At 54.2% G+C, this 21,794-nt stretch overlaps 6 protein-coding genes across 6 annotated transcripts in view; 3 read left to right on the forward strand and 3 right to left on the reverse strand.

The window, feature by feature from the left end:
- Window positions 1-3,086, reverse strand: part of MONBRDRAFT_35227 (uncharacterized protein) — a gene marked incomplete at its 5' end in the record, with an annotated part of 3,618 nt that extends 532 nt beyond the window's left edge. The window contains 13 exons of the mRNA XM_001747877.1: window positions 14-90; window positions 299-571; window positions 766-1,080; window positions 1,168-1,338; window positions 1,527-1,675; window positions 1,793-1,865; window positions 1,938-2,027; window positions 2,128-2,191; window positions 2,303-2,387; window positions 2,492-2,543; window positions 2,626-2,754; window positions 2,861-2,914; window positions 2,997-3,086. Coding sequence (XP_001747929.1) covers window positions 14-90; window positions 299-571; window positions 766-1,080; window positions 1,168-1,338; window positions 1,527-1,675; window positions 1,793-1,865; window positions 1,938-2,027; window positions 2,128-2,191; window positions 2,303-2,387; window positions 2,492-2,543; window positions 2,626-2,754; window positions 2,861-2,914; window positions 2,997-3,086 — 1,622 coding nt within the window. The remainder of the gene's footprint in view (window positions 1-13; window positions 91-298; window positions 572-765; window positions 1,081-1,167; window positions 1,339-1,526; window positions 1,676-1,792; window positions 1,866-1,937; window positions 2,028-2,127; window positions 2,192-2,302; window positions 2,388-2,491; window positions 2,544-2,625; window positions 2,755-2,860; window positions 2,915-2,996) is intronic.
- A 310-nt stretch (window positions 3,087-3,396) lies between these two features.
- Window positions 3,397-4,080, reverse strand: MONBRDRAFT_27385 (uncharacterized protein; the record flags this gene model as incomplete). The annotated part of the gene is made up of 2 exons (XM_001747878.1): window positions 3,397-3,696; window positions 3,915-4,080. Coding segments are annotated over 2 exons (466 nt in total), but the record flags the coding sequence as incomplete, so codon positions are not given.
- Window positions 4,081-4,321: 241 nt separating this feature from the next.
- On the forward strand, window positions 4,322-9,809 carry MONBRDRAFT_33388 (uncharacterized protein). Its single transcript, XM_001747773.1, has 9 exons — window positions 4,322-4,368; window positions 4,677-4,771; window positions 4,883-4,958; window positions 5,058-5,125; window positions 5,235-5,308; window positions 6,008-7,084; window positions 7,405-7,977; window positions 8,276-8,977; window positions 9,090-9,809. Exons 2-9 carry the CDS (start codon window positions 4,720-4,722, stop codon window positions 9,624-9,626), a joined length of 3,159 nt encoding a protein of 1,052 aa, XP_001747825.1. The 5' UTR covers window positions 4,322-4,368; window positions 4,677-4,719; the 3' UTR covers window positions 9,627-9,809.
- A 129-nt stretch (window positions 9,810-9,938) lies between these two features.
- MONBRDRAFT_33389 (uncharacterized protein) lies at window positions 9,939-10,945 on the reverse strand (the record flags this gene model as incomplete). Its single annotated transcript, XM_001747879.1, has 3 exons — window positions 10,795-10,945; window positions 10,547-10,672; window positions 9,939-10,386 (listed from the first exon to the last, which is right to left on the reverse strand). A coding segment is annotated over exon 3 (426 nt), but the record flags the coding sequence as incomplete, so codon positions are not given.
- A 701-nt stretch (window positions 10,946-11,646) lies between these two features.
- On the forward strand, window positions 11,647-14,088 carry MONBRDRAFT_33390 (uncharacterized protein). The gene is made up of 9 exons (XM_001747774.1): window positions 11,647-11,664; window positions 11,788-11,949; window positions 12,151-12,320; window positions 12,399-12,582; window positions 12,711-12,872; window positions 12,999-13,103; window positions 13,238-13,368; window positions 13,479-13,651; window positions 13,764-14,088. Exons 2-9 carry the CDS (start codon window positions 11,836-11,838, stop codon window positions 13,931-13,933), a joined length of 1,209 nt encoding a protein of 402 aa, XP_001747826.1. The 5' UTR covers window positions 11,647-11,664; window positions 11,788-11,835; the 3' UTR covers window positions 13,934-14,088.
- A 2,844-nt stretch (window positions 14,089-16,932) lies between these two features.
- On the forward strand, window positions 16,933-21,154 carry MONBRDRAFT_27389 (uncharacterized protein; the record flags this gene model as incomplete). Its single annotated transcript, XM_001747775.1, has 20 exons — window positions 16,933-17,062; window positions 17,208-17,371; window positions 17,460-17,502; window positions 17,645-17,709; window positions 17,830-17,851; window positions 17,971-18,014; window positions 18,124-18,181; window positions 18,309-18,409; window positions 18,501-18,580; window positions 18,686-18,756; window positions 18,877-18,923; window positions 19,019-19,138; window positions 19,223-19,303; window positions 19,414-19,553; window positions 19,578-19,917; window positions 20,016-20,174; window positions 20,275-20,361; window positions 20,455-20,613; window positions 20,712-20,965; window positions 21,091-21,154. The coding sequence occupies 20 exons, from the start codon at window positions 16,933-16,935 to the stop codon at window positions 21,152-21,154; spliced, it is 2,229 nt and encodes a 742-aa protein (XP_001747827.1).
- Between the last annotated feature and the right edge of the window lie 640 nt (window positions 21,155-21,794).

The following is a 21,794-nucleotide window of genomic DNA, read 5'->3' on the forward strand; positions in this document are numbered from 1 at the left end:
TGGTGCTGCTTACGTGGCCAAATGCTGCGAATCGGGCGACCAGGCCAGCGAGTTGATCTTGGAAGTGTGATATTTCCAGCGGCTCATTTTCTACGTGGGACATGCCAAGATGATCGTGAGCCCTGGCGAACAATAGCCCATCGACGGCTGAAGAGGGCATTGCTGCTGACACGTTGCACGCTGCACCCCTCGCCAACAGGCACGCTCATGTACACACAGGCAGGTCAACAGAACAACAGAACAATAGAATAGAACAATAGAACAACGGGCACCGACACCAACAGAGACACAGGCTTACCAGGTTCCAGTCACCCGAGGCCTCAAAGACGTAGAGGTTGCGCCCAGCATCACCAGACGCCAGGTACTGGCCATCCGGGGAGAACTGCAGGCAAGTCACGGCACCCGTGGCATCGAGCGTCTTCTGCTCTTCGAGTGAGGCCGAGTAAATGACAATCTTGCCCGCCTGAGTACCCACGGCAATTTGGCTGCCATCATTGCTGACGGCAACCGCACTGCCTTCAAAGTCTACACTCTTGGTGGCAGCAACTGCACCCCCCTTGATAACCATCACCTACAAGGGCCCAGGACGTTTCAATGTGGCCGAGACGATAGCGGCGTGGTGTCGAGACCATGAGCAGGCCGTGGCACATGCAGAAGCATCAGGAGCGCCCAAGAAAGCTTGGCAGAAAGAAAACAACGCACAAAAAAAAAAAAAACACAAAAAACAAACAAACAAAGTCAAATGGGCAAGAGAAGCACACGTACGTGGTTAAAGCAGGCGACGGCAATCACGCCGCTGGCCACCGCCACGGCCTTGGGCTGGCTCTCGCAAGCAAAGCTTTCGGTGCCAAAAGCAGTGCCATCCACGGCGGTCACGGTGACGCGATCGTCCAGACTGCCAGCAATCAGCTTGCCATTCTCGTATGCCAGGGAGGTAATGCCATGGGTAGGATGACCCTGGAAGAGCTCAACCTTGCCGGTGGCCGCATCGACCTTGGAGACTCGGCCGTCGTAAGAACCACCAAAGAAGCGGCCAGCATCCGCGTCTACTGCCAGGGCCGTGATGGCCTTGCTGTGGCCCTGGATGGTGGCGCAAGGGTCGAAATGAGAGGGCGCTCTGGGATGCAAACTGCAACAAACGGTTTCATCTCATCCCAAAACACCAACCTGGAACTTGCGCTTGGGCTCTGAAGGGTTAGCCGGGTCCAGGATGGTCATTTCACCATTGAGGCCCACCGAAAGAATTTCCTCACCCTGCCACAGGCAACCAAGTTGCTGGAACTCGACCTCATTGGGGAAGGTGAAGGTTGCCTGCAGCTTGCCTTCGGCATCCCAGAGCTACCATCAAATGAGATACAGCAACAACATTACCACACCAAGACCAGCGCAACGGGGGTGAGCCAAGGCGTCGGTGTACTTTGGTGGAGGAGCCTGGGCATGATGTTGCCAGTGCACCGTCCACACAACAAACATCCAACGGGAACCCCTCCCCCTCTCGACCCCAAACTCAAACGCAAACGTCGTACCTTGACGGTCTTGTCTGCTGAGGCAGTGGCAAATTGGGAGCTGTCCTTCTTCCAAGCCACACCGTAGATGCCACCCTTATGCGCGGGTTCATCACCATTGACTTGGCCAATCAGCTTGCCCTCCTTGCCATCAAAGATGAAAGCACGACCTGTGGTGGAGCAGCAAGCATGGCCACGGTCAGCCAAGGCAGGAAACCGCAAGTGCGAAGATGGCTTTCTACGTGGAATGCAACCATCTCTAGACGACGTGCTGTCCCGCCACGTACCGTCAGCTCCGCCAGTAATGTACTTGGTGCCGTCGGGGGCAAAGCGGACAGCATTGACAAAGCTGTCGTGCTCCTGCACAACGGGGTAACATAGAGGTGAGGGGGCAAGGCCACCCCAATGAGGCCTCAGGGGCACACATCGTACCTGGTTCAGGTGGTCCAGCTTGAAAGGAGGACCAGCAAAGAAGCCAGAGTCGGTATCCTCTGAGGCTGTCACAACGCGGAAGGGGCGCGTCTGGACGAGCGACCAAGCACCGTAATAGATGAGGCTTTGTCAGTGTTCCATTGCACAGGCAAGTCCCCATCGACAGGTCAGATGGACAAGCGTGGCACACCTGCTTGAAATCAATGCTGTTCACGGGCTTGCTATGGCCGTCAAGGTTGCCGACCGACGATCCGCTGTTGGTGGTTTCCAGATGCATTGGGGGGAAGGGTGGATACAAAGGCCATCGCGTCAACCACCGATTTGCGTGAATTCAGTAAGGAGAGCCTCAAAATTCGTGGGCGTACCTGTCCCAAAGAAAGGCGTGGCCAAACTTTTCGCGGCCTTCACCACCAACAACGATGCGCTTGCTATCTTCGCTCCAGGCGAGATCTGGAGTGGCGGGGTGTCGTTGCATTGCACGCCATGGGCAGGTGAGAGGCACTGGCATAGCGGCATGGCGGCCACCACCATGAGATGCAGTGTCACGATCTCACCCTTGATGGGTCCGGAGAGGGCCTGGTACTCGTACTTCATGGCATGTTCTTCCTGAGGTTCATCGTGGACTGTGAGCGCTGGGTGCGATTCTTGCAAAGTGTCTGGACCGAGGAGATATCCTTCTGACACCGACCTGGGTGGTATCCCAGATGCGGACTTTGCCCGAGACGTCGGCCGAGCAAATGTAAAAGCCCGAGGGGGCAAACTTGGCCACGGTTGTTGCGACAGAGTGCTCATTGTACGTGTAACCTTCGATGGGGTTCTGCACCGTCACGGCCAAGGATGTCACTGATGAGGCCGAGGAGTGGTTTCATGCGACCAACAGCTCAAATTCCAAAAAGCAAGCAAGTGCACGCGCGCAGACAAACCTCGAGATCACGGACAACAATGGTCTTGCCTTGACCGTACACAATCTTGTTGCCCTGTATTGTGGAAAGCCAGCCCCATGGCAGTGGTGAGAGCTCGGCGCGAATGCAAAGTGAGCAGCTTCTTCGCAGCGCTGACCTTGGGATCGCCACCGAAGACAAAAGGCTGGCCGCGCACCACATCGGGCACGGGCAAGTAGGCATGCTCTGTGATCGAGTGGCACGGCATGAGTGGCAAGTAGAGAACCATGCAAGCAATAGTATGTGAACGAGTATCATCGGGAAGGAGGCGCTGGATGCGCAAGACTCACTGCGCTCAAAAGACATGATGGCTGGGTCGCAGCTGAATGGGATTCTGTCAACGCGTCCAAGCACGTATCGTCGCAACACAAACCAAGGTGAGACCTCTGTACCAAAGACGGACGCTCAGCACATGCCCTGATCCATCGTGCATTTGAGTGCTTCACGCCTTCTTCCTGGCGAGTGCGCCCCGAACACATACGAGACGGAGAGAGAGAAAAAAAATAAAAGTCACTGACGTTGTGTGAGAGAGAGAGAGAGAGAGAGAGAGAGAGAGAGAGAGAGAGAGAGAGAGAGAGAGAGAGAGAGAGAGAGAGAGAGAGAGAGAGAGAGAGAGAGAGAGAGAGAGAGAGAGAGAGAGAGAGAGATGAATTGGTTTGGTGAGAGAGAGAGAGAGAGAGAGAGAGAGAGAGAGAAAATCAGAAAAAAAAAATCAAATCCAGCTGGGCATCTTGTAGAGGCACTTATATACGCTTTTGGAATGGTTTCTGCAGATTTGATTTTGAGGCGTTTGGATAAAGCTGAGTTACTATCATAGACTATTGAAGAGAAAAAAGCACTTTATGTGTATGTCGGCAGCATATGTTCAAAGGGATGTTCAATGGGATGGCGCTGGGGTACCTGTTCAATTTCCTCGCTTGAACACTCAGGGCGAGTTGCACTGGTGAATGATTGGCTGGCTGTGATTAAAGAGTGCGGTCGCCACGGCGCTGCCATCGCAAAACGCCTCCAACACCACACACACACACACACTCACCTTCGAATTCGCTGTTGAGAACAGCTGTTGAGCGATGGAAACAGCCACCGAGGCTAATCTTAGGTGGTTCGACTAAACTTAGCCGAAACAAACTGTGAATGCAACGAGCATTGATTTTTGTGGTGATAATGATTGTATGTTTTGACCCCCCGGTGGTCACACACATGTTCGTGTGGTCGTTGCAAACGACCAAGCACACACCACACCCACATACCACACGCCAATGGTCAACTAACGGTCCAGCCCCACACTTGACAGCAGCTCGCGCCACGTTGCGCGCGGTCCCAAGGTAGCTGAGCCGTCTTTTCTTATCACAGGCGGTACGTCCCCCTGCACCAGCCAGCCAGCCAGCCAGCCAGCCAGTCAGCCAGCCAGCCAGCCAGTCAGTCGAGTCAGTCAGCGGTGGTCAGCCGTGGGCTTGGGTTGATGAGCTCGTTGGTCGTAGTCAGTTGAGGTGGGGTACGAGGGCAGCCATTGAAAGGCCTGATTGGAGGCAGGGTGTTGTGTACGTGAGGGGAGATGGCTGGGCAAGGTGGTCCGCGCTGCCGTTTGTGTCAGGGTGTCGTGACTTTGTTCTTGTGGCAGATCTTCTTGGCTCGTGGCTCGTGGCTCGTGGCTCGTGGCTCGTGGCTCGTGGCTCGTGGCTCGTGGCTTGACGCCATTCGTGCCTCCCGTGGTGGTCATGTGACACATTGACTCACACGTGTTCTTGTTGTGGATGCCGTGGCATATGTGGATCTGGTGTCACGCTGCCGTGGCCAGGCAGTGAGTGACGAGCGCGTGTGTGCGCCGGGAGACCGCCATCATGAGCATGAACAAGTTTTTTCAGCCCAAGAATGCGCTGAAGCGCGCCGAGGGTAAGCGATGGCGCATCATGTCCAAGCGTGTCGACACCTGAAAACTTACGAGGCTTGCTATCTGTCCCTTCTCATGTCTCATCTGTGTCATTAATCGGTCTGTTGTGACAGACTTGGAGGCTGTCGGCAAGCCAAACCTTGCTCTGGAGACACTGCACGATCTTTTGAACTCGTCCAAACACAAGAAGTGGGTAACCTCTGGTCCATTCAAAATCTTGCTCGTTGACTCTTCAGGACTGGTGACGATTTTAGTCGGCGACTCGCGCTGATCTGATTCGCCCCGCAGGCAATGGACTGCTGTTCACGAAGAGATTATGATCAAGTTTCTTGACCTGTGCATGCAGCTCAAGCGCGGTGTGTGGTTTGATGTCATGACCTTCAGCTCTGCGCGCAATGCCTGCTTCAAGCCTTGTGACACACGTGCGCTCCCCCTCTCACCCAAGTGTTGCGCTCTGCTTGACAGCCCCCGAGGCCAAGGACGGTCTCTATCAGTTCAAGATTGTTACCGGCACGTCTGCCGTCAACTCGCTCGAGAAGGTGGGGTCATGCTTCCCGCAAGCAGTGGTCGCGGCACCGCCACATACACACCACACGCATGATACAACACATACAACACGTACCACTTTATACAATCAGCCATCAAGGTTCTCTGGCAATGTCATCATCTCCGTCGAACGATGATTACACTCAGCTCACTCTGACTTCCCAAATCGGGCCGGTTTGGTTTTGTCCAGCGACAGCCAAGCCGGCTTGTCGGGTTTGTCCATGATGAGAAACGTGTTCCTCTCACTGACGACGGTCTTGTTTGACATTTGATGCGCATACACAATTCTTCTTGAAAACTTGCTTTGGCCCATATCCGCAAACGCTTGATTTATTTCCTATCAAGTTGTCCTTGTCCTTGCTACATCTTGTTGTTGTTGTTGTTGATGGGCTTTGTGCTGCGTGGAGAAATCTTCGAACGATGATTACACTCAGCTCACTCTGACTTCTTCAAGCTCAGTTCTACCTCGATTGTCCAGCGACAGCGGCGGTGTTCTGCAGTGCGAAGACTCAGCTTTGATGAGAAACGTGTTCCTCTCACTGACGATGATTCCCACTCATTTTTGCATGGTTCACTCGTCGCCAGTCCATGATTTTTTTGATGCCTTGCCACTGCAATCCTATGGTCCTCCAGCTTGCCCGCCCACGTACGCTCATGCTTCTTGCCGTGCCCGTGTTGCTTGCCGGACACAGGTGGTTCGCTATTACCTCAAGACTGCCGAGGACAAGGTGGCCGAGGCGTGGCAACAGTCGCAGCTCCGCGATGCCACCAACGTCAACGATGAGATCGATGACCTGGAGGAGGCCCAGACGCCCGAGCAGGTCTTGCTGGCGGCAGTCTCGGCTGATGGCGAGACGGAGCGTGCCAACCGTGTCCAGCTCATGCCTTGGCTCCGGTATCTCTGGGAGGCCTACCGTGCCGTCCTTGAGCTTCTCCGTCACCACAGCAAGATGGAGCATGCCTATCATGCCACTGCTCGTCAGGCCATGCGCTTTTGCCACCAGTATGAGCGCCGCAATGAGTTTCGTCGTCTCTGCAACATGCTCAGCCTGCACTTGAACCAATGGCGCACGCCTTACCAGAGCAAGTCGGGCCAGGCTGGCATTGATATTAACAACCCCCAGACCATCCAGTACTCCCTTGATACCCGCTTTGAGCTCATCTCCTACGCTGGTAAGCTGGAGCAATGGCAGGAGGCCTTCCGTGCTATGGAGGAGGTGACGGGTCTGCTTGACTCGGCTCCCGAAAAGCCCAGCCCGCCGGTGTGGGGCATTTACTACCACAAGCTGGCCCAGATTTTCTGGCGCTCAAAGGACTATGCCTTCCACGCCGCTGCTTGGCATCAAATGTTCGACAACGCCATTCGCAACGCCAAGAGCTTCAACCGTGACGACATCCAGTATGCTGCCAGTGCCGTTCTCTTGGCCTCGCTCACAGTCCCTCTTGCCAATCTGGACACCATGGTCAAACCCATGGAGGGCTATCTCCCTGAAGTCCGTGCCAGCCGTCAACAGCGCCTGGCCGGTCTCTTGGGCCTCAGCCGCATGCCTTCGCGCGACGAGTTGCTCCAGTACATGTTTGACCTCAACGTCATGACCTACGTCCACCCAGCGCTGAAGGACCTCTACAACCTGGTGGAGGACGAGTTTGATCCCCTGCAACTGTCACAAAAGGCAGCCCCTGTTCTTGAGTTTCTCAAGAGCCACGAGCAGTTTGCTCAGTACGTGACTCCCCTCAAGTACATCCTGCTTCTTCGTCTCTTGAAACAGGTATGTTCAAGATTTACGTGCCAAGCCTTTTTTTCCGATTTTTCCTTCCATTGCTCGGGTCTGGCGGACGGGTCCTTTTGCATCTTTCTTTGCGAGAAGTTTTGGCTATGATGTTTACTTTTACCTACATTGTATGAGGCCTTGTGCCGTGCTTTTAAACTTTTCTATCACTTTTCTGAGCTCCCGACTCTCGCATTGAAATCATGATGCTGTGACATACATCCGTCCGATTCTACTGCTTCCGAGTGTGGCTGCCATGCCTTAGTGCCACGCATGACCTCACCATATGGTTTTCCTTGTTGGCGCGATTGACTTGATAGCTGTCCCAGTTGTACTCCAGCCTGAAGCTTGAGCGCTGCTTCAAGCTGGCTTCCTTCATGACTCCAGAGGAGTGTGAGGAGGTTCTGGTGCACGCCGTGCAGGACAAGGTGTTGCAGCTGCGCATTGACCACGCCCGTGGTTCGCTGCACTTCAACAACAACATTTTTGCTTTCAACGAGCGCCAGGTCAACGACGGACCCAAGCTGCAAAACCTTCAGGCTGAGATGATGAACGGCCAGTTGACTACGCTGAGCCGCCGTCTGTACACTGCCATCAACATGATCAAGCCCGCGGTTGTCCAAGAGTCCCAGATGGGCGTTAAGGCCATCAATCGTATCAAGGATGAAGTGGCCCGTGAGCATGTCAGCAACCTGTCTCGTCGCGACGAGATTGAGAAGCAAAAGGAGGAGCTTGAGCAGTCTCGTCGTCGTCGCCACCAGGAGCAAATGCAAAAGCACCACCAAAACCAGATGCAAGTGCGTCAAAAGATGGCTGAGGCCGTCAAGAAGAACCAAGAGGAGCTCGAGCGTCAAAAGCTTCAGCTTCAGCGCGAGGAGATTGAGCGCCAAAAGGTGAGCATAGTGATTACGATGCATCTGGCTTGGTGTTCTTCCAAGTCATTCCGGGTTACTGTTGTGGAGTTTTCTGTGGGTGTTTGTTGTGGGTGCAATGTATCCATCCTTGCCATTCGACCTGTTCCTTCGTGCCGCGGCCTTGGTCTGCAGCAAAGTTCAAATTGGTCGAGCGTTGATTTGTTCGGGTTATTATTCCCACTTGATACTTGCCCATTTGTCCCGTCTCTCGTGTGTTTGACTTCTCGTACGTTTAGCGCTGTCAATAATTGCTCACAAAATTTGGCGCTGTTCTTAGGCTCTTGAGGCTCTCAATGACGTGTCGAGCAGCTCAGCTGGCCAAAAGGTGGTCCAGGCTCTTAACAAGAGCGACCTGGGTACCAAGATTACTGCGCAAGACATCCACAAGATGGCCTACGAGCAACAAAAGAAGGATGCCCGCGAACGCCAAGAGCGCCTGCGCGCCGAGGAAAAGCGGCTGGATCACATGGAGCGTGCCAAGCGCTTGCGCGAAATTCCGCGCCGCAAGGAACACATTGCCGCCATGTCCGAGCAAAACGCCAAGTGGCACACCGAGCTGCAGTCGGCTCGCCTCGAGAAGGCTCGTGTGGACCACGCGAAGGCCCTCGGCCTCAAGGAATTGTTGAAGGCCTTTGCTCCTGACAAGGATGCTTACATTGAGGAAAAGACTGCCGAGCGCCGCAAGGAGTACATGGCCAAGTTGGATGACTTTAAGCAGCGTATGCAGGAGCAGAAGATTCGTTTGGAACGCGAGGAGCGTGAGCGCAAGCGTGAGGAGAAGCGCCGTGCTGAAGAAGAGGAGCAACGCCGCATTAAACAAGAGGAGGAAGACCGCAAGCAGCGTGAGCGTGAGGCTAAACGCGAGCAGGAGCGTCAAGAGCAGCTCAAGCTCGAGGAGGCTGAGCGCAAGAAAATGGAGGAGGCAACCAAGCTGCAGCGCCAGCGCGAGGAGCAAGTGCGCGCTCGCGAGCAGGAGAAGGTTTGTTCATTTTGTTTCTCAAGCGTGCTTCCTCGTGTGTATCTGGATGTAGGTGTGTGCGTGCGCCTCCATGCCTTTCTTTCACCGACCTTTCTGTTTTTTATGACTGTAGCTTTCAAATTTGAGTGCCCAGACGTCTCAACCAACCTGGAAGCGCTCCGCGCGCTCGGATGCGCCCACGACGGCTGCGCCGTCATCGATGCGCGTTTCGTCATGGAAGGGTGATGCCTCGGACGATTCCGGTCGCTCCCAGCCTTTCCGTCCCTCTCGTGGCGGCGAGCGGGACTCAGGCCGTTCATTCTCTGGTCTTGGTGATCGTGGTGATCGTGCTCCCCGTGATACGGGCCGTTCATTCTCTGGTCTTGGCGATCGTGGTGATCGTGCTCCCCGTGATACGGGCCGTTCGTTCTCCGGTCTTGGTGATCGTGCCCCCCGTGACTTTTCGGGTCGTTCGGAGCCTAGCCGCTCAGGCCCTCGCGACTTTTCTGGTCGTTCAGAGGCGGGTCGAACATCGGGTGAGCGCCGAGCGCTGCATGTCCCGTCTGGTGGCGCGGACAAACCCAGTGGCGATAACGTTTGGCGTTCATCTCGTGGGGCTGGCTCGGAGCGCCGGGTCAACATTCCCAGCCGCGGTGATGACAAGAACTAGACTTGACAGGCTTGATTGATTGGTCAATGCCCGCTCCTTGTGACGGAGGCCCATGTATGCTAGCGGCTTCACGCGCGAGCAGGGCACCACCCTCTCCATTGCCGTACCTTCTCTTTGTTTTTTTGCCATGGGCTTATTTTTGTTCAATCCTTGCCTTTTTTTTAATCCGACCTACGAATTTGGTTTCACTCTCTATTGTGCTTCAGTACACATCTTTCATTCTCTGTTGAATGCGTTTGGGCACCATCGTTTCTTTGAAATTCTTGTTGAGATGAAGGAACAGGTCGGGCCGGGGCATCAAGATGCGTGGTTCGAGCGTAGCGGTTCGATTACCCAAAAGAGTGGCAACTTCCATGGGATTGTGACGAGAAGTCCAAATGGGTGAACATTGGAAGACGAGTGAACCAAAGACACGGGACGGGTGTAAGTGAAAACGTCGTTCAAGCTTTCTTTAGAAATGCAGAGACAAGCAGAGCGGGCCTGACGATTCCTTCTTGTATCATACAGCAAGTAAGGAGAGGCGCCCAGGTCAACAGGATGGGCCAGGGTGGGAACGCGGGTGTACGTCCAGTAGCACCGCAAGAGGCCAGCGCTCGAATGTGAGACAAACAGGGTCAGCAAAGAGACAAACAAAATAACCAACAAACAGGCTGCGCAAGGGAAGAGGCTAGGGAAGGCGGGTTTATGTTCACGAGTGCACGTCGACGGGGTCGGCGGAGGCGGCCTCTTCACCTTCATCCTCGGCCGCTGTGCCTCGCACCTGCCACGATGGACGGGGTAGAACAGGCCAATAGTGAGTCGAGACGCTGTTGTTCAGCATCAAAGGCTCAGGAGCACAATCAAAACAAGAGGCAGGATGCACAGCATCATGATGCACAGCATCATGATGAAAACATATTTCCAGTCGAGGCAAGACGAACCATGTGCGAGGGCTGTGAAGCACCGCGGTTGGGAATGTTCTCTGGGTTGGCAATGACGTTGCCGTTTTCTGCGTCAAGACCGGCAGACTTCATGGCGTGGTCGGCTGAGTCAAAATACTTGCGTTCCTGCCCGACAACACAACCATGAATAAAAAAGGAAGAAAAAGGAAAAGGAAGTGAAAAAGAATGCACAGGCGGTGTGTGCGTGTCGAGCAGCTCGTCAATGAGAGATAATTTGGCCAAAATACCTTGCCATGGAGACGGGCAAGAGGACCCTTGCCGGCCTTCTTCTTGGGCGGCAAGCGACCATACTTCTTCTTGAAGGCAAGCTCCTCTGGTGTTAGACCTTCGTCAGCCATGTTGTGTGTGTGTGTGTGTGTGTTTGTCGAGGGGTTTCTGCAAGCAGCACAAGCGATAGTGGATCGACGCATGAGGTATCAAGAAGGCATGGTGCATTTACCAAAAAACAACAAGCGGGCGTCGGCGGATTCATGGCCCAGTAGGCTTTCAACGACGCTGCCACTCTGGCCAGCAGCACCAGTGACGAATGTTGCCAGAAAGACACGCAGCAAACGAGGCAAAACACGAAGAGAAAGGCAAACGTTTGCCTCCTTCATCGGCGGATGCTTCCATCGCATCGAAGCCTCTCTTGCCGAACCACAAGTGCTCCGGCCTGCCAGTGGCGCGAGTGCTCCAACAGCGCTGCCATTGCGCCGACAGGGCACGACACAACACGTCGAGCACTTTGACGACCGTCATACCTGTGTGCAGGAACAAGGTAAGCAAATGCTTGCCAGCGTCACACCACCATGAAATGTCAGCTAAATTTGGCCAAGGCCTGACCGGCCAGAAAATTTCAGTGGGGGTCTGCTTCTAGCGTCAATGGCATGTTTGACCCCCGCTCGAGCCTCGATGTTGAGAACACCTATTCTGACGATTTCAAGTTGTCAGACTAGATATTTCAACAGCAGTTGAGAACAACAGGGCAGCTTCTTCTACACACACACACACACACACACACACACACACACACACACACACACGCGCACTTTTGCTCGTGGAGCAGTTTGCCAAAGACCGAGGGCGGGTGGGGCCTTGGTGCATTTGTGCTGTTTGAGGTACGGCAGGGGGGTTTCTTGTCGGGTTGAGGGTAAGGGCAGACGGGGCCGAGTGGGAATTTATGATTTGGGCTGCTTTTTTTCGTGTTGTCTTATGGAAAGGGGGACAATGCGTGAATCTAGGGGGTTTCGAGCATTCAAGCAGCAGCTGGAGCTGGGAACAGAATCACAATGAGCAACGCTGTAGAACCTGAGGCCAAGCGCACCAAAGTGCTCGATGGCACTGAGCAAAGCAACCGTGGTGTTGATACTACCAATCCATCGGCCACTCGTCCGGACACGACGGTGCGAAGCTCATCCCATGCAGACTTGATTTTCCAGCCAGACCTGCCATGACGGACGATTGATCCGCATGACGTCGTGACCCGCCCTTGGTTTTTTGGATACCCTCTCCCCCTCTCCCCCTCACTCACTCACTCACTCACTCTCTCACTCATACTCACTCACTTTCTCTTTCACACACGCACTCTGTCCCTTCTTCGATAGAATCAATTTACTTCGTTGCACAACCGCCGCCGCGAGCTGCGGGCCTTGTTTGAGCCATGGCGACGCGTCATCAAGTCACCGGCCCATCGGGCTGATCTGATTGATCTGGCCCATACGCGGGCCATGACACCGGCCTCGACCGAGACCACCAACGATGACTGGGTGCACGAGTACGGCCTGAATGGATGTTTGTGCAAATCTTCATGGTAGCGCATCGGATTGATTCGCCTTCTGGGTCGCCCGAGTAGAACGGTCCTTGAGGCTGCCCGCCTTTCGGAAGCCATGGCAGCTTTGGCCAAGGCCCTGCAACAGCCTAGGCTGACGGCCGAGCAGCTTGAGCAAGTGCGCGCTTGTCTGGACAAGGCCCCCAAGTCAGACGACTATTTGGCGCTTTCCTTCCGCCAATGCCTGCAACTTTGGCTGTCGCATCGCGTTGGTTACCTGCAGCCGCCTCGCCTGCTCTTGTCATGTCAACGTTTCAAATCGTCGCATTGCGTCGTTTGGCGCGCGTACGGGCCCGACGTCTCACCACGGGTACACAACAACTTGGGTTTGAATAGCATGCGCCGACAGCGCTCTTGATCATTGACGTCCAAAACGACTTTATTACCGGGTCGCTGGCCCTCTCTGCCTGCGCTGCACACCAGGATGGAGCCGCCGTCGTGCCTGTGATCAATCAGCTGCGCGCGCGGGCGGCTTTTGACGTTGTCTTTGTGTCAAAGGTTTGTTGACCCGGAGCCTTACCTTTGCGCGATGGCTCTTTGCTGGTGGTGGCTGGAGTTGTGAGCATCCCCCACCAAGCTCGTGCTGATTCGAAGCACGTTCACTTCCTCTCTTTGTGTGTGTAGGACTGGCACCCGGCCGATCATGTGTCATTTGCCGGCAACGCGGCCCCCGAGCAGTTAGCCGAAGTAGACCGCCCTCGTCATGGAAGCCTCAAGCCCTTTGATGAGGTTGGTTAAGCTTGAGTGTCTGGCGTCAAGTGTGCTCTCCCTTCCATTTCTCGTGTTCTCGTCGATTGTATACGGGGTCCCATCAGGAACGGCGCGGAGGACTTGTTGCTGACAACTTGAGCTTTTATGTATAGGTCACGTTGGCCGATGGGACCAAGCAAACACTGTGGCCAGCCCACTGCGTCCAGGATACGCCTGGTGCCGACTTGGCCAAGGATTTGCACGTTCTGCCTTCTGATGAATATGTGTGCAAGGGTACCAACCGGTAAGGGCAGGCTGTGGACCAGCGCAACACTCTTTTGACGTGTTGAGCGCCACGGGCTCTCACATGCTTGACTATACATGTGTCCGACTGGGTGCGCAATGTTGTGATAGGTTGGTGGACTCGTACAGCGCGTTTTTTGACAACAGCAAAACGAGTGATACTGGCTTGACAGCACGGTTGTCAGCCTTGGGCGTGGAGCGCATCGTGGTGGTGGGCTTGGCCTATGACGTTTGCGTGGCATTTACGGCCCACGACGGCAAGAAGGCCGGCTTTGATGTTGTTGGTCAGTCGTGTCTTTGGAGGCTGAGTGAGGATGAGAATCCAGCCTCTGGGCTTGGTGGCGTTTGGGCAAAATGGTCCAGAGTTGCTCATTTTGGTGTGCGCACGCGACGCAGTGGTGAGCGATGGTTGTAGGGGCATTGATACAGAAGGGATCGCCAAGGCTGAAGCCGGTCTGCAGGCCGCGGGGGTGACCATCACGACGCTCGAAGCCTACGTCAAGTCGGATCCCGTGGCAAGTACTCCGGAGGGCACTGCAGAGGTGACGGTGCAGGATACCAAGTAGACGGCCCAATTAACATGTGAAGCATCTACATCCGTCTTTTGAAAGAATGTGGTTCGCATGGGTTTGATCAGAGGTGCAAACTTCCCGCTCCATGGCTCGACGGGTATAGATGAAGACCAGTCCCTGCTGTGAAATTGGTCATTGCTTGAATTTTTTTTTTCTTAACAGTAAAAAAAAGCGCCTGCAGCAAAGGGCAAACCCAAAGGCCGGGCGAGCTGGGATGTGTTGGGATGATACGAGCCCCCTCCTTTTTGACTCAACGGAATGAAGTGTCCCGCTCTGTTCTGGGCATGTGGTCGGGCATAACTGTATCGGGAGTAGAGCCACGATTCTTCCTGCGCCACCGATCTGGGTCAAGGCTGGTATAGGGAATATGCAGCGGTGTGCTGGTCTTGAGCAAGACCCCCATCAGATCGCCACCCTGACAGGAGGAGCACGTATGAGAACTTTAAGCATGCTGTACGAGCCATGTGCTGTGCAAAAGGACTTTTCTTCGGAAAATGTGCCTTAATTTATGTGGTCCGTTGCACAGCGGCGTGCTCAACCCTCGTGGGCTGCGCAAATTCCGAGGTGCTTGCGTTTAGCAGCTGGACTTGTGTACCAGGCGGTCACAAGCCGTCGCTTCCCAAGCGCAATGCCCGGCGTCATCTCAGCTTGCTTACGAGCGTCCATTCGGGCCGCGAAGTTGTATTCCATTCTCCCCTTTTTATTTTGCAGTTTATTGGTTTTGTGGGTGTGGCCGTCGACGCTGTCCGACATCATGACAACCAAGACGTACCAGTCACGAAGCGCATGGGGGTTAGATCCACTCCACCCCAAACCACCCGTATCGTCACTTTACCACCCAGCTTGTGATTCACATCAACCCCCAACAAAAACCAATCCGAACCCCCATCAACACACCCACCGCACCCACCTAACCCACCACACCCACAAACCGTCCATACGGCCCTTGCAGTTCATAGGGAAGAGACTGCCCCAACATTGACATGCTTTTGCTGCTCTGTGTGACTGGCCCGCTCTCTCCCTCGAGTCGGGCGGGCAGACGGGCGCCGCCTGCCCGGTCAAAGCAAGTGTTATCAATCAATTCATACCCCCGAGGCGGCTTCACTTGGGTGCAGTCACCAGGTAGTCTGTGTGCCTGGGCGGACCTCTCCCAACGCAACAAGAATGTTATGGGCAGCAGCATCGCGTCGTCATGATCACGGCAGCGCTTGGAGTCAGGGCTCACTGTCGCCTCATTCCTCCCATACAGCCCTGATTGATGGCGTCTCTGGCGGGCGATTGACACGCCGGACATGATGATGATGGTGGGCGGGGGGGATGGGGGGCAAGGTCTCGGCAGCAAGGTCTCGAGTATGGCTCGTCCGCCTGTATTTCAAACGGCACCTCTCGTGCGTGCGCGCGTACCCCAACCATCTTGCCCGGTTGTGCTGCTTGTTGTTTCGCGAGGTGCGTCTTTGGTATGGAGTCGTGACTGTATGCGGTTGGCTATGGCGCCGTGAGGCAACCAAGGCGACCGTGCCTCTTTCCAAATTGATGTCATAGCTGCACGCTTCTCTGCGCTTTTTCTTGCCTTGAGACAGTTTCTCTGGGGCGATACCCCGTGACGCTTTTGTCTCTGAAACGCTACATCCACGTAAGGTTGACAAAGGGTTGATGAGCTTCACTCTCTGGCCGTCCCCACAAATTCACACCTTTCTCTTCTCTTCCACCCAACGTACATCCCACTCTCTCAAGTTTGTCATGTTTCTTTGTTTCGTCTCTTTTGTCTCTCTTTTGTGTGTGTCTCTCTCTGTGTCTGTCTGTTGTCTGTTGTCTCTCTCTGTGTCTGTCTGTTGTCTGTTGTCTCTGTCTCTGTCTCTGTCTCTGTCTCTGTCTCTGTCTCTCTGTCTGTCTCTGTCTCTGTCGCTCTCTGTCTCTCTGTCTCTCTCTCTCTGTCTCTCTGTCTCTTTGAGATTTTTTTTTTTTTTTTCATTTCAACGACCCCGACGCTTGACAGTCTGGTGCCCGCTGCTGGCTGGCTGTGTACTGGTGTCTCTCTCCCCCTCCCTCTCTTCCGCCCTCTCTCGTCTGGGCGGTAGAATTCCATGGTGTTGCATTCGACATCTTGCTGGTTCTATCGTACCCGGCCTTGTCTGCCCGTTTTGTTGGTCTGCCGACATCGTCCGTCCCCTTTCCCACTGTGTGCAGCTTTGAGCACAGCGCCCTCGACGTTGCTAGCCGCTGTGCCGAGACCACAGGTACGTCGATGAATCCCCCTGACTGCACAGCGCGGTGCCCTCTTTGAGGGTCATTCGCGCTGCAATGCCTTCACAGCTGCTCCAGACACCCTCGCTCCTTGAGTGAAGACCCTCCTCACATCCACACGAGCGAGAGAAAGAATACAGCGCGACACTCAAGCCCACCCCAACCTCGCTCTGCACTTGGATGGCTGACAGCACCAGCAAGTCTCTAGCCCTCATCACCGCCACCAACACCACTACCTCTACATAACACCAACACCAACACCAACACCTCCCTCCTCCTGTTCATGTCATTCTGCCCGTTCTTTCTCCAGACCTTTTCGCACTCCTACCCATCTCCCCACACTCTCACACACAACCGCCACATGCTACTGTCACTTGATGCCTTTGTATCATCCCTGGTTGTGCTGCGAAAACCCTGACCGCCGCTCCATGTCCCACCTTCCAGCGCACGACACAAGCTGAACGAGCGCGTCTCCCTTCCGACCTCTTTTGCCTCTTGCATCCTGGTTGGTTCTCTGCTTGTCCCACCGAGCCCTACGTCCCAAAAAAAAAAAAAAAATGCATCGCCTATCCCTTTCCTTTTCTCATCAATGGGCGTTCGCTCGCGCATCTTCCGCTCACCGTGTACCTCATTTGTCTTGATAGTTGGCAACCCGTCGCCGAGTCTGTTTACCTCCTGCTGGCTCAAACCCCTACCTTTTTCGATGCTCTCTCTCATCGTGGCCGGAATGGCCCTTGGCGAGTGACCTTATGTCGAAGACGGTCGGCCTGCCAGTCCCCACCTCTAGTCTCGGTCCCCTTTCGGAAAGCCCAGCAACCGCTGCCGTGTCTCTCCCATTCGATCAGCTGCCCTCGCGCCCCTCAAGTCGTCACACCGCCCGTACGTCTGCGCACGCGCATGTGTGCGTGCTGCATGCTCCGTCCTATTATCTTCCTCGAGACAGAACCCCTTTTCCTTTGCCCTGCATCAATGCCTTTTGCTGTGTTCTCCCCTTCCTTACTGGTCGTTATTGCCATGGTTCAAGGCATGACAGTGGAATGCGACGAGGCAGGAGCATCCACAGCTGACGTTTACACGTCTGCTCTCTCAAAGGGCAGCTGTATCTCCGATAGTTCCTTCTCTGCCGAAAACATGAATGGCGACCGAGTACTCAGCCGCATCGAAGGCTGGGTTTACCTCCTAGATGAGGTACTTGTTCTCCTTTCGATTGTTGCCGCATCTTTCTCTACCGCTCACAACGGTCATCCCTCCTCATCTCTTTTGTAACGCTGCTTAGGGTCCCAACACATGTCCCATTAAAGACTCCTACAGCACGCGAGGTAAACTTGCCCTGACACCAGCCTTTGCCATTCGTGATACAGTCAACGTCTTGAGCTCAACACCGCTGCCGTGGTCTCTTGTTTACTGTGCTCTCACCTTCCATCAAACATGCTTTTTCTCTGATCTTTCTTGTTGCCTCAGCATGGCGCCGTCGCTACGTCGTCGTCGAGCCCCATCAAGGCCGCATTGGCATTGCCCCAACTCGCGTACGAACATGGTTTTCTCTCCCTCATCAAAGCACGAGACATGGTGTGGCACCCGATGATGCACCACCTCACCTGTTCTCTCTTTGTCGCTCTGCATGCTGCTTCTTCCTGCGCTCTCAGGAGGCCATGCTTTATGACACTCGTACGTGGTGTGCCCCCTTCACACAAACATGCCTTGTATGACGCTGGCCGAGAAAATAGTGACGGAGTGCCCTTGTCTAAACCGTGTCCCATATGTGTCCCTTCTTGCCCCGGTTTTAGGTGCCTCGTCTCTGTTTTCTGACGTCAACCAGCCCGTGTTGTTTGTATGTTTATGCCAAGCACCTATTGAATACAGATCAACTTGATCCCCGCTGCCTTGGCTCGTCCTTGCTGATCATTCTTCCCGCCCTCTTGCAACGTGTTTCTTTTTAGTTGGGAAAGGCCTCACAATCAGAGGGCGATGAGCTCTCGTTTGCTCAGCAAGCGGAGGGTAAGCCCACGCTTCACATGCTGGCTGTATGGCAGCACTGGGGCCCAGCACTGCTTGCCACGATCAACTCATTTGTTCTGTGTACTTTTTCACTCGGTTCAATTAACGTGATGCTGCAAACTCTTAGTCGAAGAGTCACGAAAGCGAATCTTCCGGCCACGAAGCGCGCAATCTAAGAAGGCTGCTTGTGACGAAGGTCTCACGATGATCGACATTCGAAACTGTGACGTCAGTGCCCCGTGCATGTTGTTGTTCACACCTGCAAATCCGCGGCGCCTGTGCAGTTCTCATGCGACACTGCCGTGCTCCTTATTCCCAGTTTTATGCGGTTCATCGAAGCATCTTTCGTTACGATCCGCAGTTGCAACACGTTTTTGCCATTGAGTTTGCCAACACACGGTCTGTCATGCTTGTCCCCAACGGACGTCCGACGGAAATACAAGGCTCCTCCCCTCTCCTCTTCTGTTTTCCTTTTGAGGTGCTCACTAGCAATCGTGTTTACAGTTATTTGTGTCGTGTCAATGATTATTGGTCACAAATCAAGTGGGTGGCCGGCTGTAAGCGGTTTCAAGCCGGTTCGTATGCGTCTGCTGTGCCTTTGCTGGCCATCATGTTGAAGCGTCACCGTCATTGACCCTCCCTTGCTACTCTCCATTGTCCGTTTCTTGCCTTCTCCCTCGATGGATTTTGGACAGCACCGCAACACGGCGGAATCGTAATGTTCCGCGAGCTTTTGATCGAGGTGTGCAATTTTGTCTTCCTGTATCCTGTGCTCTATCTTCCATCGTCATTTGAATGGCCGCTGACTTGTACGGCCTCTCAACCTTTTGCCGTTAGCTCAAGGATTTGACTTGGACAAGACCGTTGACAAGATCGTCGAACAAGCCCGTTGAGCTCTCCGTTGTCGTGCACATTCGTGGCTTCCCTCATGCAATGACGCCACCCCGGCAATCCACGGTGCGTGCCGCAAGCTTAGCGATGTTCATGGGTCCTAAACACTCAAGACAGCTGTCTTTTTGCCTTTGGGCACAACCCACACAGACTTCAAGTCTCTCACTGGACGACGGACTTGTGTTGGACTGGATGCGCATCAGTCGCCGTCATCTCCAATCCGCCATTACGGTGTGTCTTTGCCCCTGCAAGCGAATGTGCATCATTGTTTGAGCGAGGCGCGCCCACATTCTTATGCCCCTTTCGCTACTAATTGGGGGCACTTTTATTGCTGCACGCAGGCCCGCGTCGTCCGCTGCAACAAAAAGGACAAGGAGACCATTGCGGAAGCCACGCTGCCCTTTGGTCTAGCCTCCAACTATGCTCGAGCCTCGAAGAAAGTGCAAATGAAAGGGAATAAGCCTATTATTCTCTCTGCCTCGTACGTTTCACGTGAAATATTCAGAGAATTCAACCCCCCGCCCCATATCGACCTGCACTTTGCTCATTTCTATGCGTTACATTTGCACGAATCGTCCAGCTTGGAGCCCAAGATTGTGATCATGTACCCTCTGCAATTGGCCGAGCCCGTACTGCACTGGTTTGACCAACACGGTGACACGTATTACGAGTCGATCGTCGACATCTTGTCCAAAAGTTTTGGGCAGATCCGCAACATCCGTCACCGGCACGAGCCCCTGCTGCGCTTTCTGCGTGGGTTTCTTGCCGTTTTTGTCAACCGCGGTGACCTCGTTGAACGTTGGCTCGTCAAGCTCCTACGACAGTTTTTTGAACGCGAAACCCAGGTGGGCCAACCTGTGCCACCTCTTCTCGACCACACCAACTCTTTTCTGCATATTGATTCTCCCACACTCACCATGTGTTATTGACCGGGTCCATGCAGACAAAGGATGGCATTGACTCCGCCGGACGGCGCAATGAGCCTGTCACCATGTTGCTTCACGCCTACGTATTTTATTTTGCCCAAAACTGGCTTCTTGCCACACTTGGCGATTCCATTCTAAGTGTTCAGCACACCGCTGAAGAACTGGGCATGTGCAATGTGCGTTGGTGGATCTTGCTGCAAAGCTTCTTGCCAGTGCAGCTCCAAAAGTGCCGGTAGTCTTGACTTGAAACTCTGGTTTGCTCTGATATCTCAACAGGTGGCTGGATTTTCCTGTCGAGAGCAACACGTGGAGCGCCTCAAGCAGCATTTTAGTGACATTTGGGGCCGTATTGTTGCTGCTGCGGTTCGTTGAATTTACGTGGGCGTGTACAAAGGTTCAACCTCCTCATGACCATGCTCATGCTGGTCGCCTCATGCTTACTTGTGGCTCATGTAGGATCAATTTCCACATCGCGTGCGAACATTCTGTGTGCTACTGACCACGGCCCTTCGCCAGGACTTTCCAGTCCAGATTGATCGCCAGATTACCTCTGTTCTCATTTTCCAATTTCTGTGCACAGCCATCTCTGCACCCCACACGTCGGGCTTGACTCAGGTGAAGCCCCCTTGGCAACGATCCCTCAATGGCGCTTGGAAGTTTGTGTGGTTTGTAACGTTGCTCCTCACTCTCAGTATTGCATTGATGATTGTTAGACCATGCCGGACTCGGCGCAGAGCACTTGGCTCAAGCATCTGGCCGGGGCCATCAAGTCTATGTTTTACGGCATGATGCATGTTGGCAATCCCTTTGAGCAGTTTGTCAAAGAGCAGTATGATGAGCATCACGGCAATGCCAGTCGCATCCTGACGATGTGGCGCACGCCATCGCTGGAGGTGATGGAAGGGGTGTCTACATCCACCGCCACCTGTGATCGAACGTTGATGCGTCGCTCCTTGGCCGTCTTCATGTACGACTTGCAAAATCTACGCATGACGCTTCAAGCGCGTTTCCCGGACAAACCAGCTTTTGATAATCTTGTGGAGCTCCTCCAGCCAGTCACCAATTTCACCATTGCCGTCGCCAATGCTCAAGACGGTTCGGAGGATGGCTGCGAGGCACTAGACGCTTCTACCTCTGGCTCAGAGTTGGGCTGTAAGCTGGCGTATCAAATTTTGTCATTTTTCGGGCATCTATCCTCAAGCCGTTACTCATTGGAACTTTCCTTGCCGGGCTTGTCTGTCATGTTGTAGTGGCCATGTACACGGCGCAGGACATCCGTGCGGCCTTTGATAGCGTGCCCCTGTAGGTGCTACGCCTCGCATCTTCATAGACTGCTGTTGTCTGTAGCATTCTTCAACGCTATGCTCTTCACTCACTCCTGCCTCCATGTTTTCCGCGTGTGCATGTGCTTCAGGTCAATTGCCGAGGCCAGTTCAACGGAAGATGGTATGCTTGCATCCGAGTGAATGGCCTCTTCGACTTTGTTTTGTCTTCACGTGGGAGCGACACTTCCCCTGAACTTGTTGTTTCCTCACTTAATCGCGCTCTGCTCAGTCAACGAGACAGCCTCGTTTGGTTATGAGGACGCCGTCACAGCCCCAACCGTGCCAGTACACAAGCATCTCCAGCTTCGTCAACGTGCAGAAGCTCTTGCCAGCACGTACCGCGCGGTACGCTGATGTGTACTTATTATTGGTTATCGCAATGTCGTACTGCTCTTTGCCACCCTCTCTTTTTTCGAGTACTCTGGGTTTGGTTGCATTGAGACGATGGACTCATCGTTGTGTGCCCCCCCG

The sequence above is a fragment of the Monosiga brevicollis genome, genomic scaffold (genome assembly GCF_000002865.3).
Source record: "Monosiga brevicollis MX1 MONBRscaffold_19 genomic scaffold, whole genome shotgun sequence".
In the NCBI taxonomy this organism is placed as follows: domain Eukaryota; class Choanoflagellata; order Craspedida; family Salpingoecidae; genus Monosiga; species Monosiga brevicollis.

What these genes read in the sequence shown, in the direction of transcription:
- MONBRDRAFT_33388 (XM_001747773.1), top strand. Translation starts at nt 4,720, where the DNA reads ATGAGCATGAACAAGTTTTTTCAGCCCAAGAATGCGCTGAAGCGCGCC. An exon ending in AACTCGTCCAAACACAAGAA is followed by an intron (nt 4,959 to 5,057) that starts GTGGGTAACCTC and finishes TTCGCCCCGCAG; the next exon opens with GCAATGGACTGCTGTTCACG. An exon ending in GCGCTCGCGAGCAGGAGAAG is followed by an intron (nt 8,978 to 9,089) that starts GTTTGTTCATTT and finishes TTATGACTGTAG; the next exon opens with CTTTCAAATTTGAGTGCCCA.
- MONBRDRAFT_33390 (XM_001747774.1), top strand. Translation starts at nt 11,836, where the DNA reads ATGAGCAACGCTGTAGAACCTGAGGCCAAGCGCACCAAAGTGCTCGAT. An exon ending in AACGATGACTGGGTGCACGA is followed by an intron (nt 12,321 to 12,398) that starts GTACGGCCTGAA and finishes TCGCCCGAGTAG; the next exon opens with AACGGTCCTTGAGGCTGCCC. An exon ending in AACTTTGGCTGTCGCATCGC is followed by an intron (nt 12,583 to 12,710) that starts GTTGGTTACCTG and finishes GGGTTTGAATAG; the next exon opens with CATGCGCCGACAGCGCTCTT.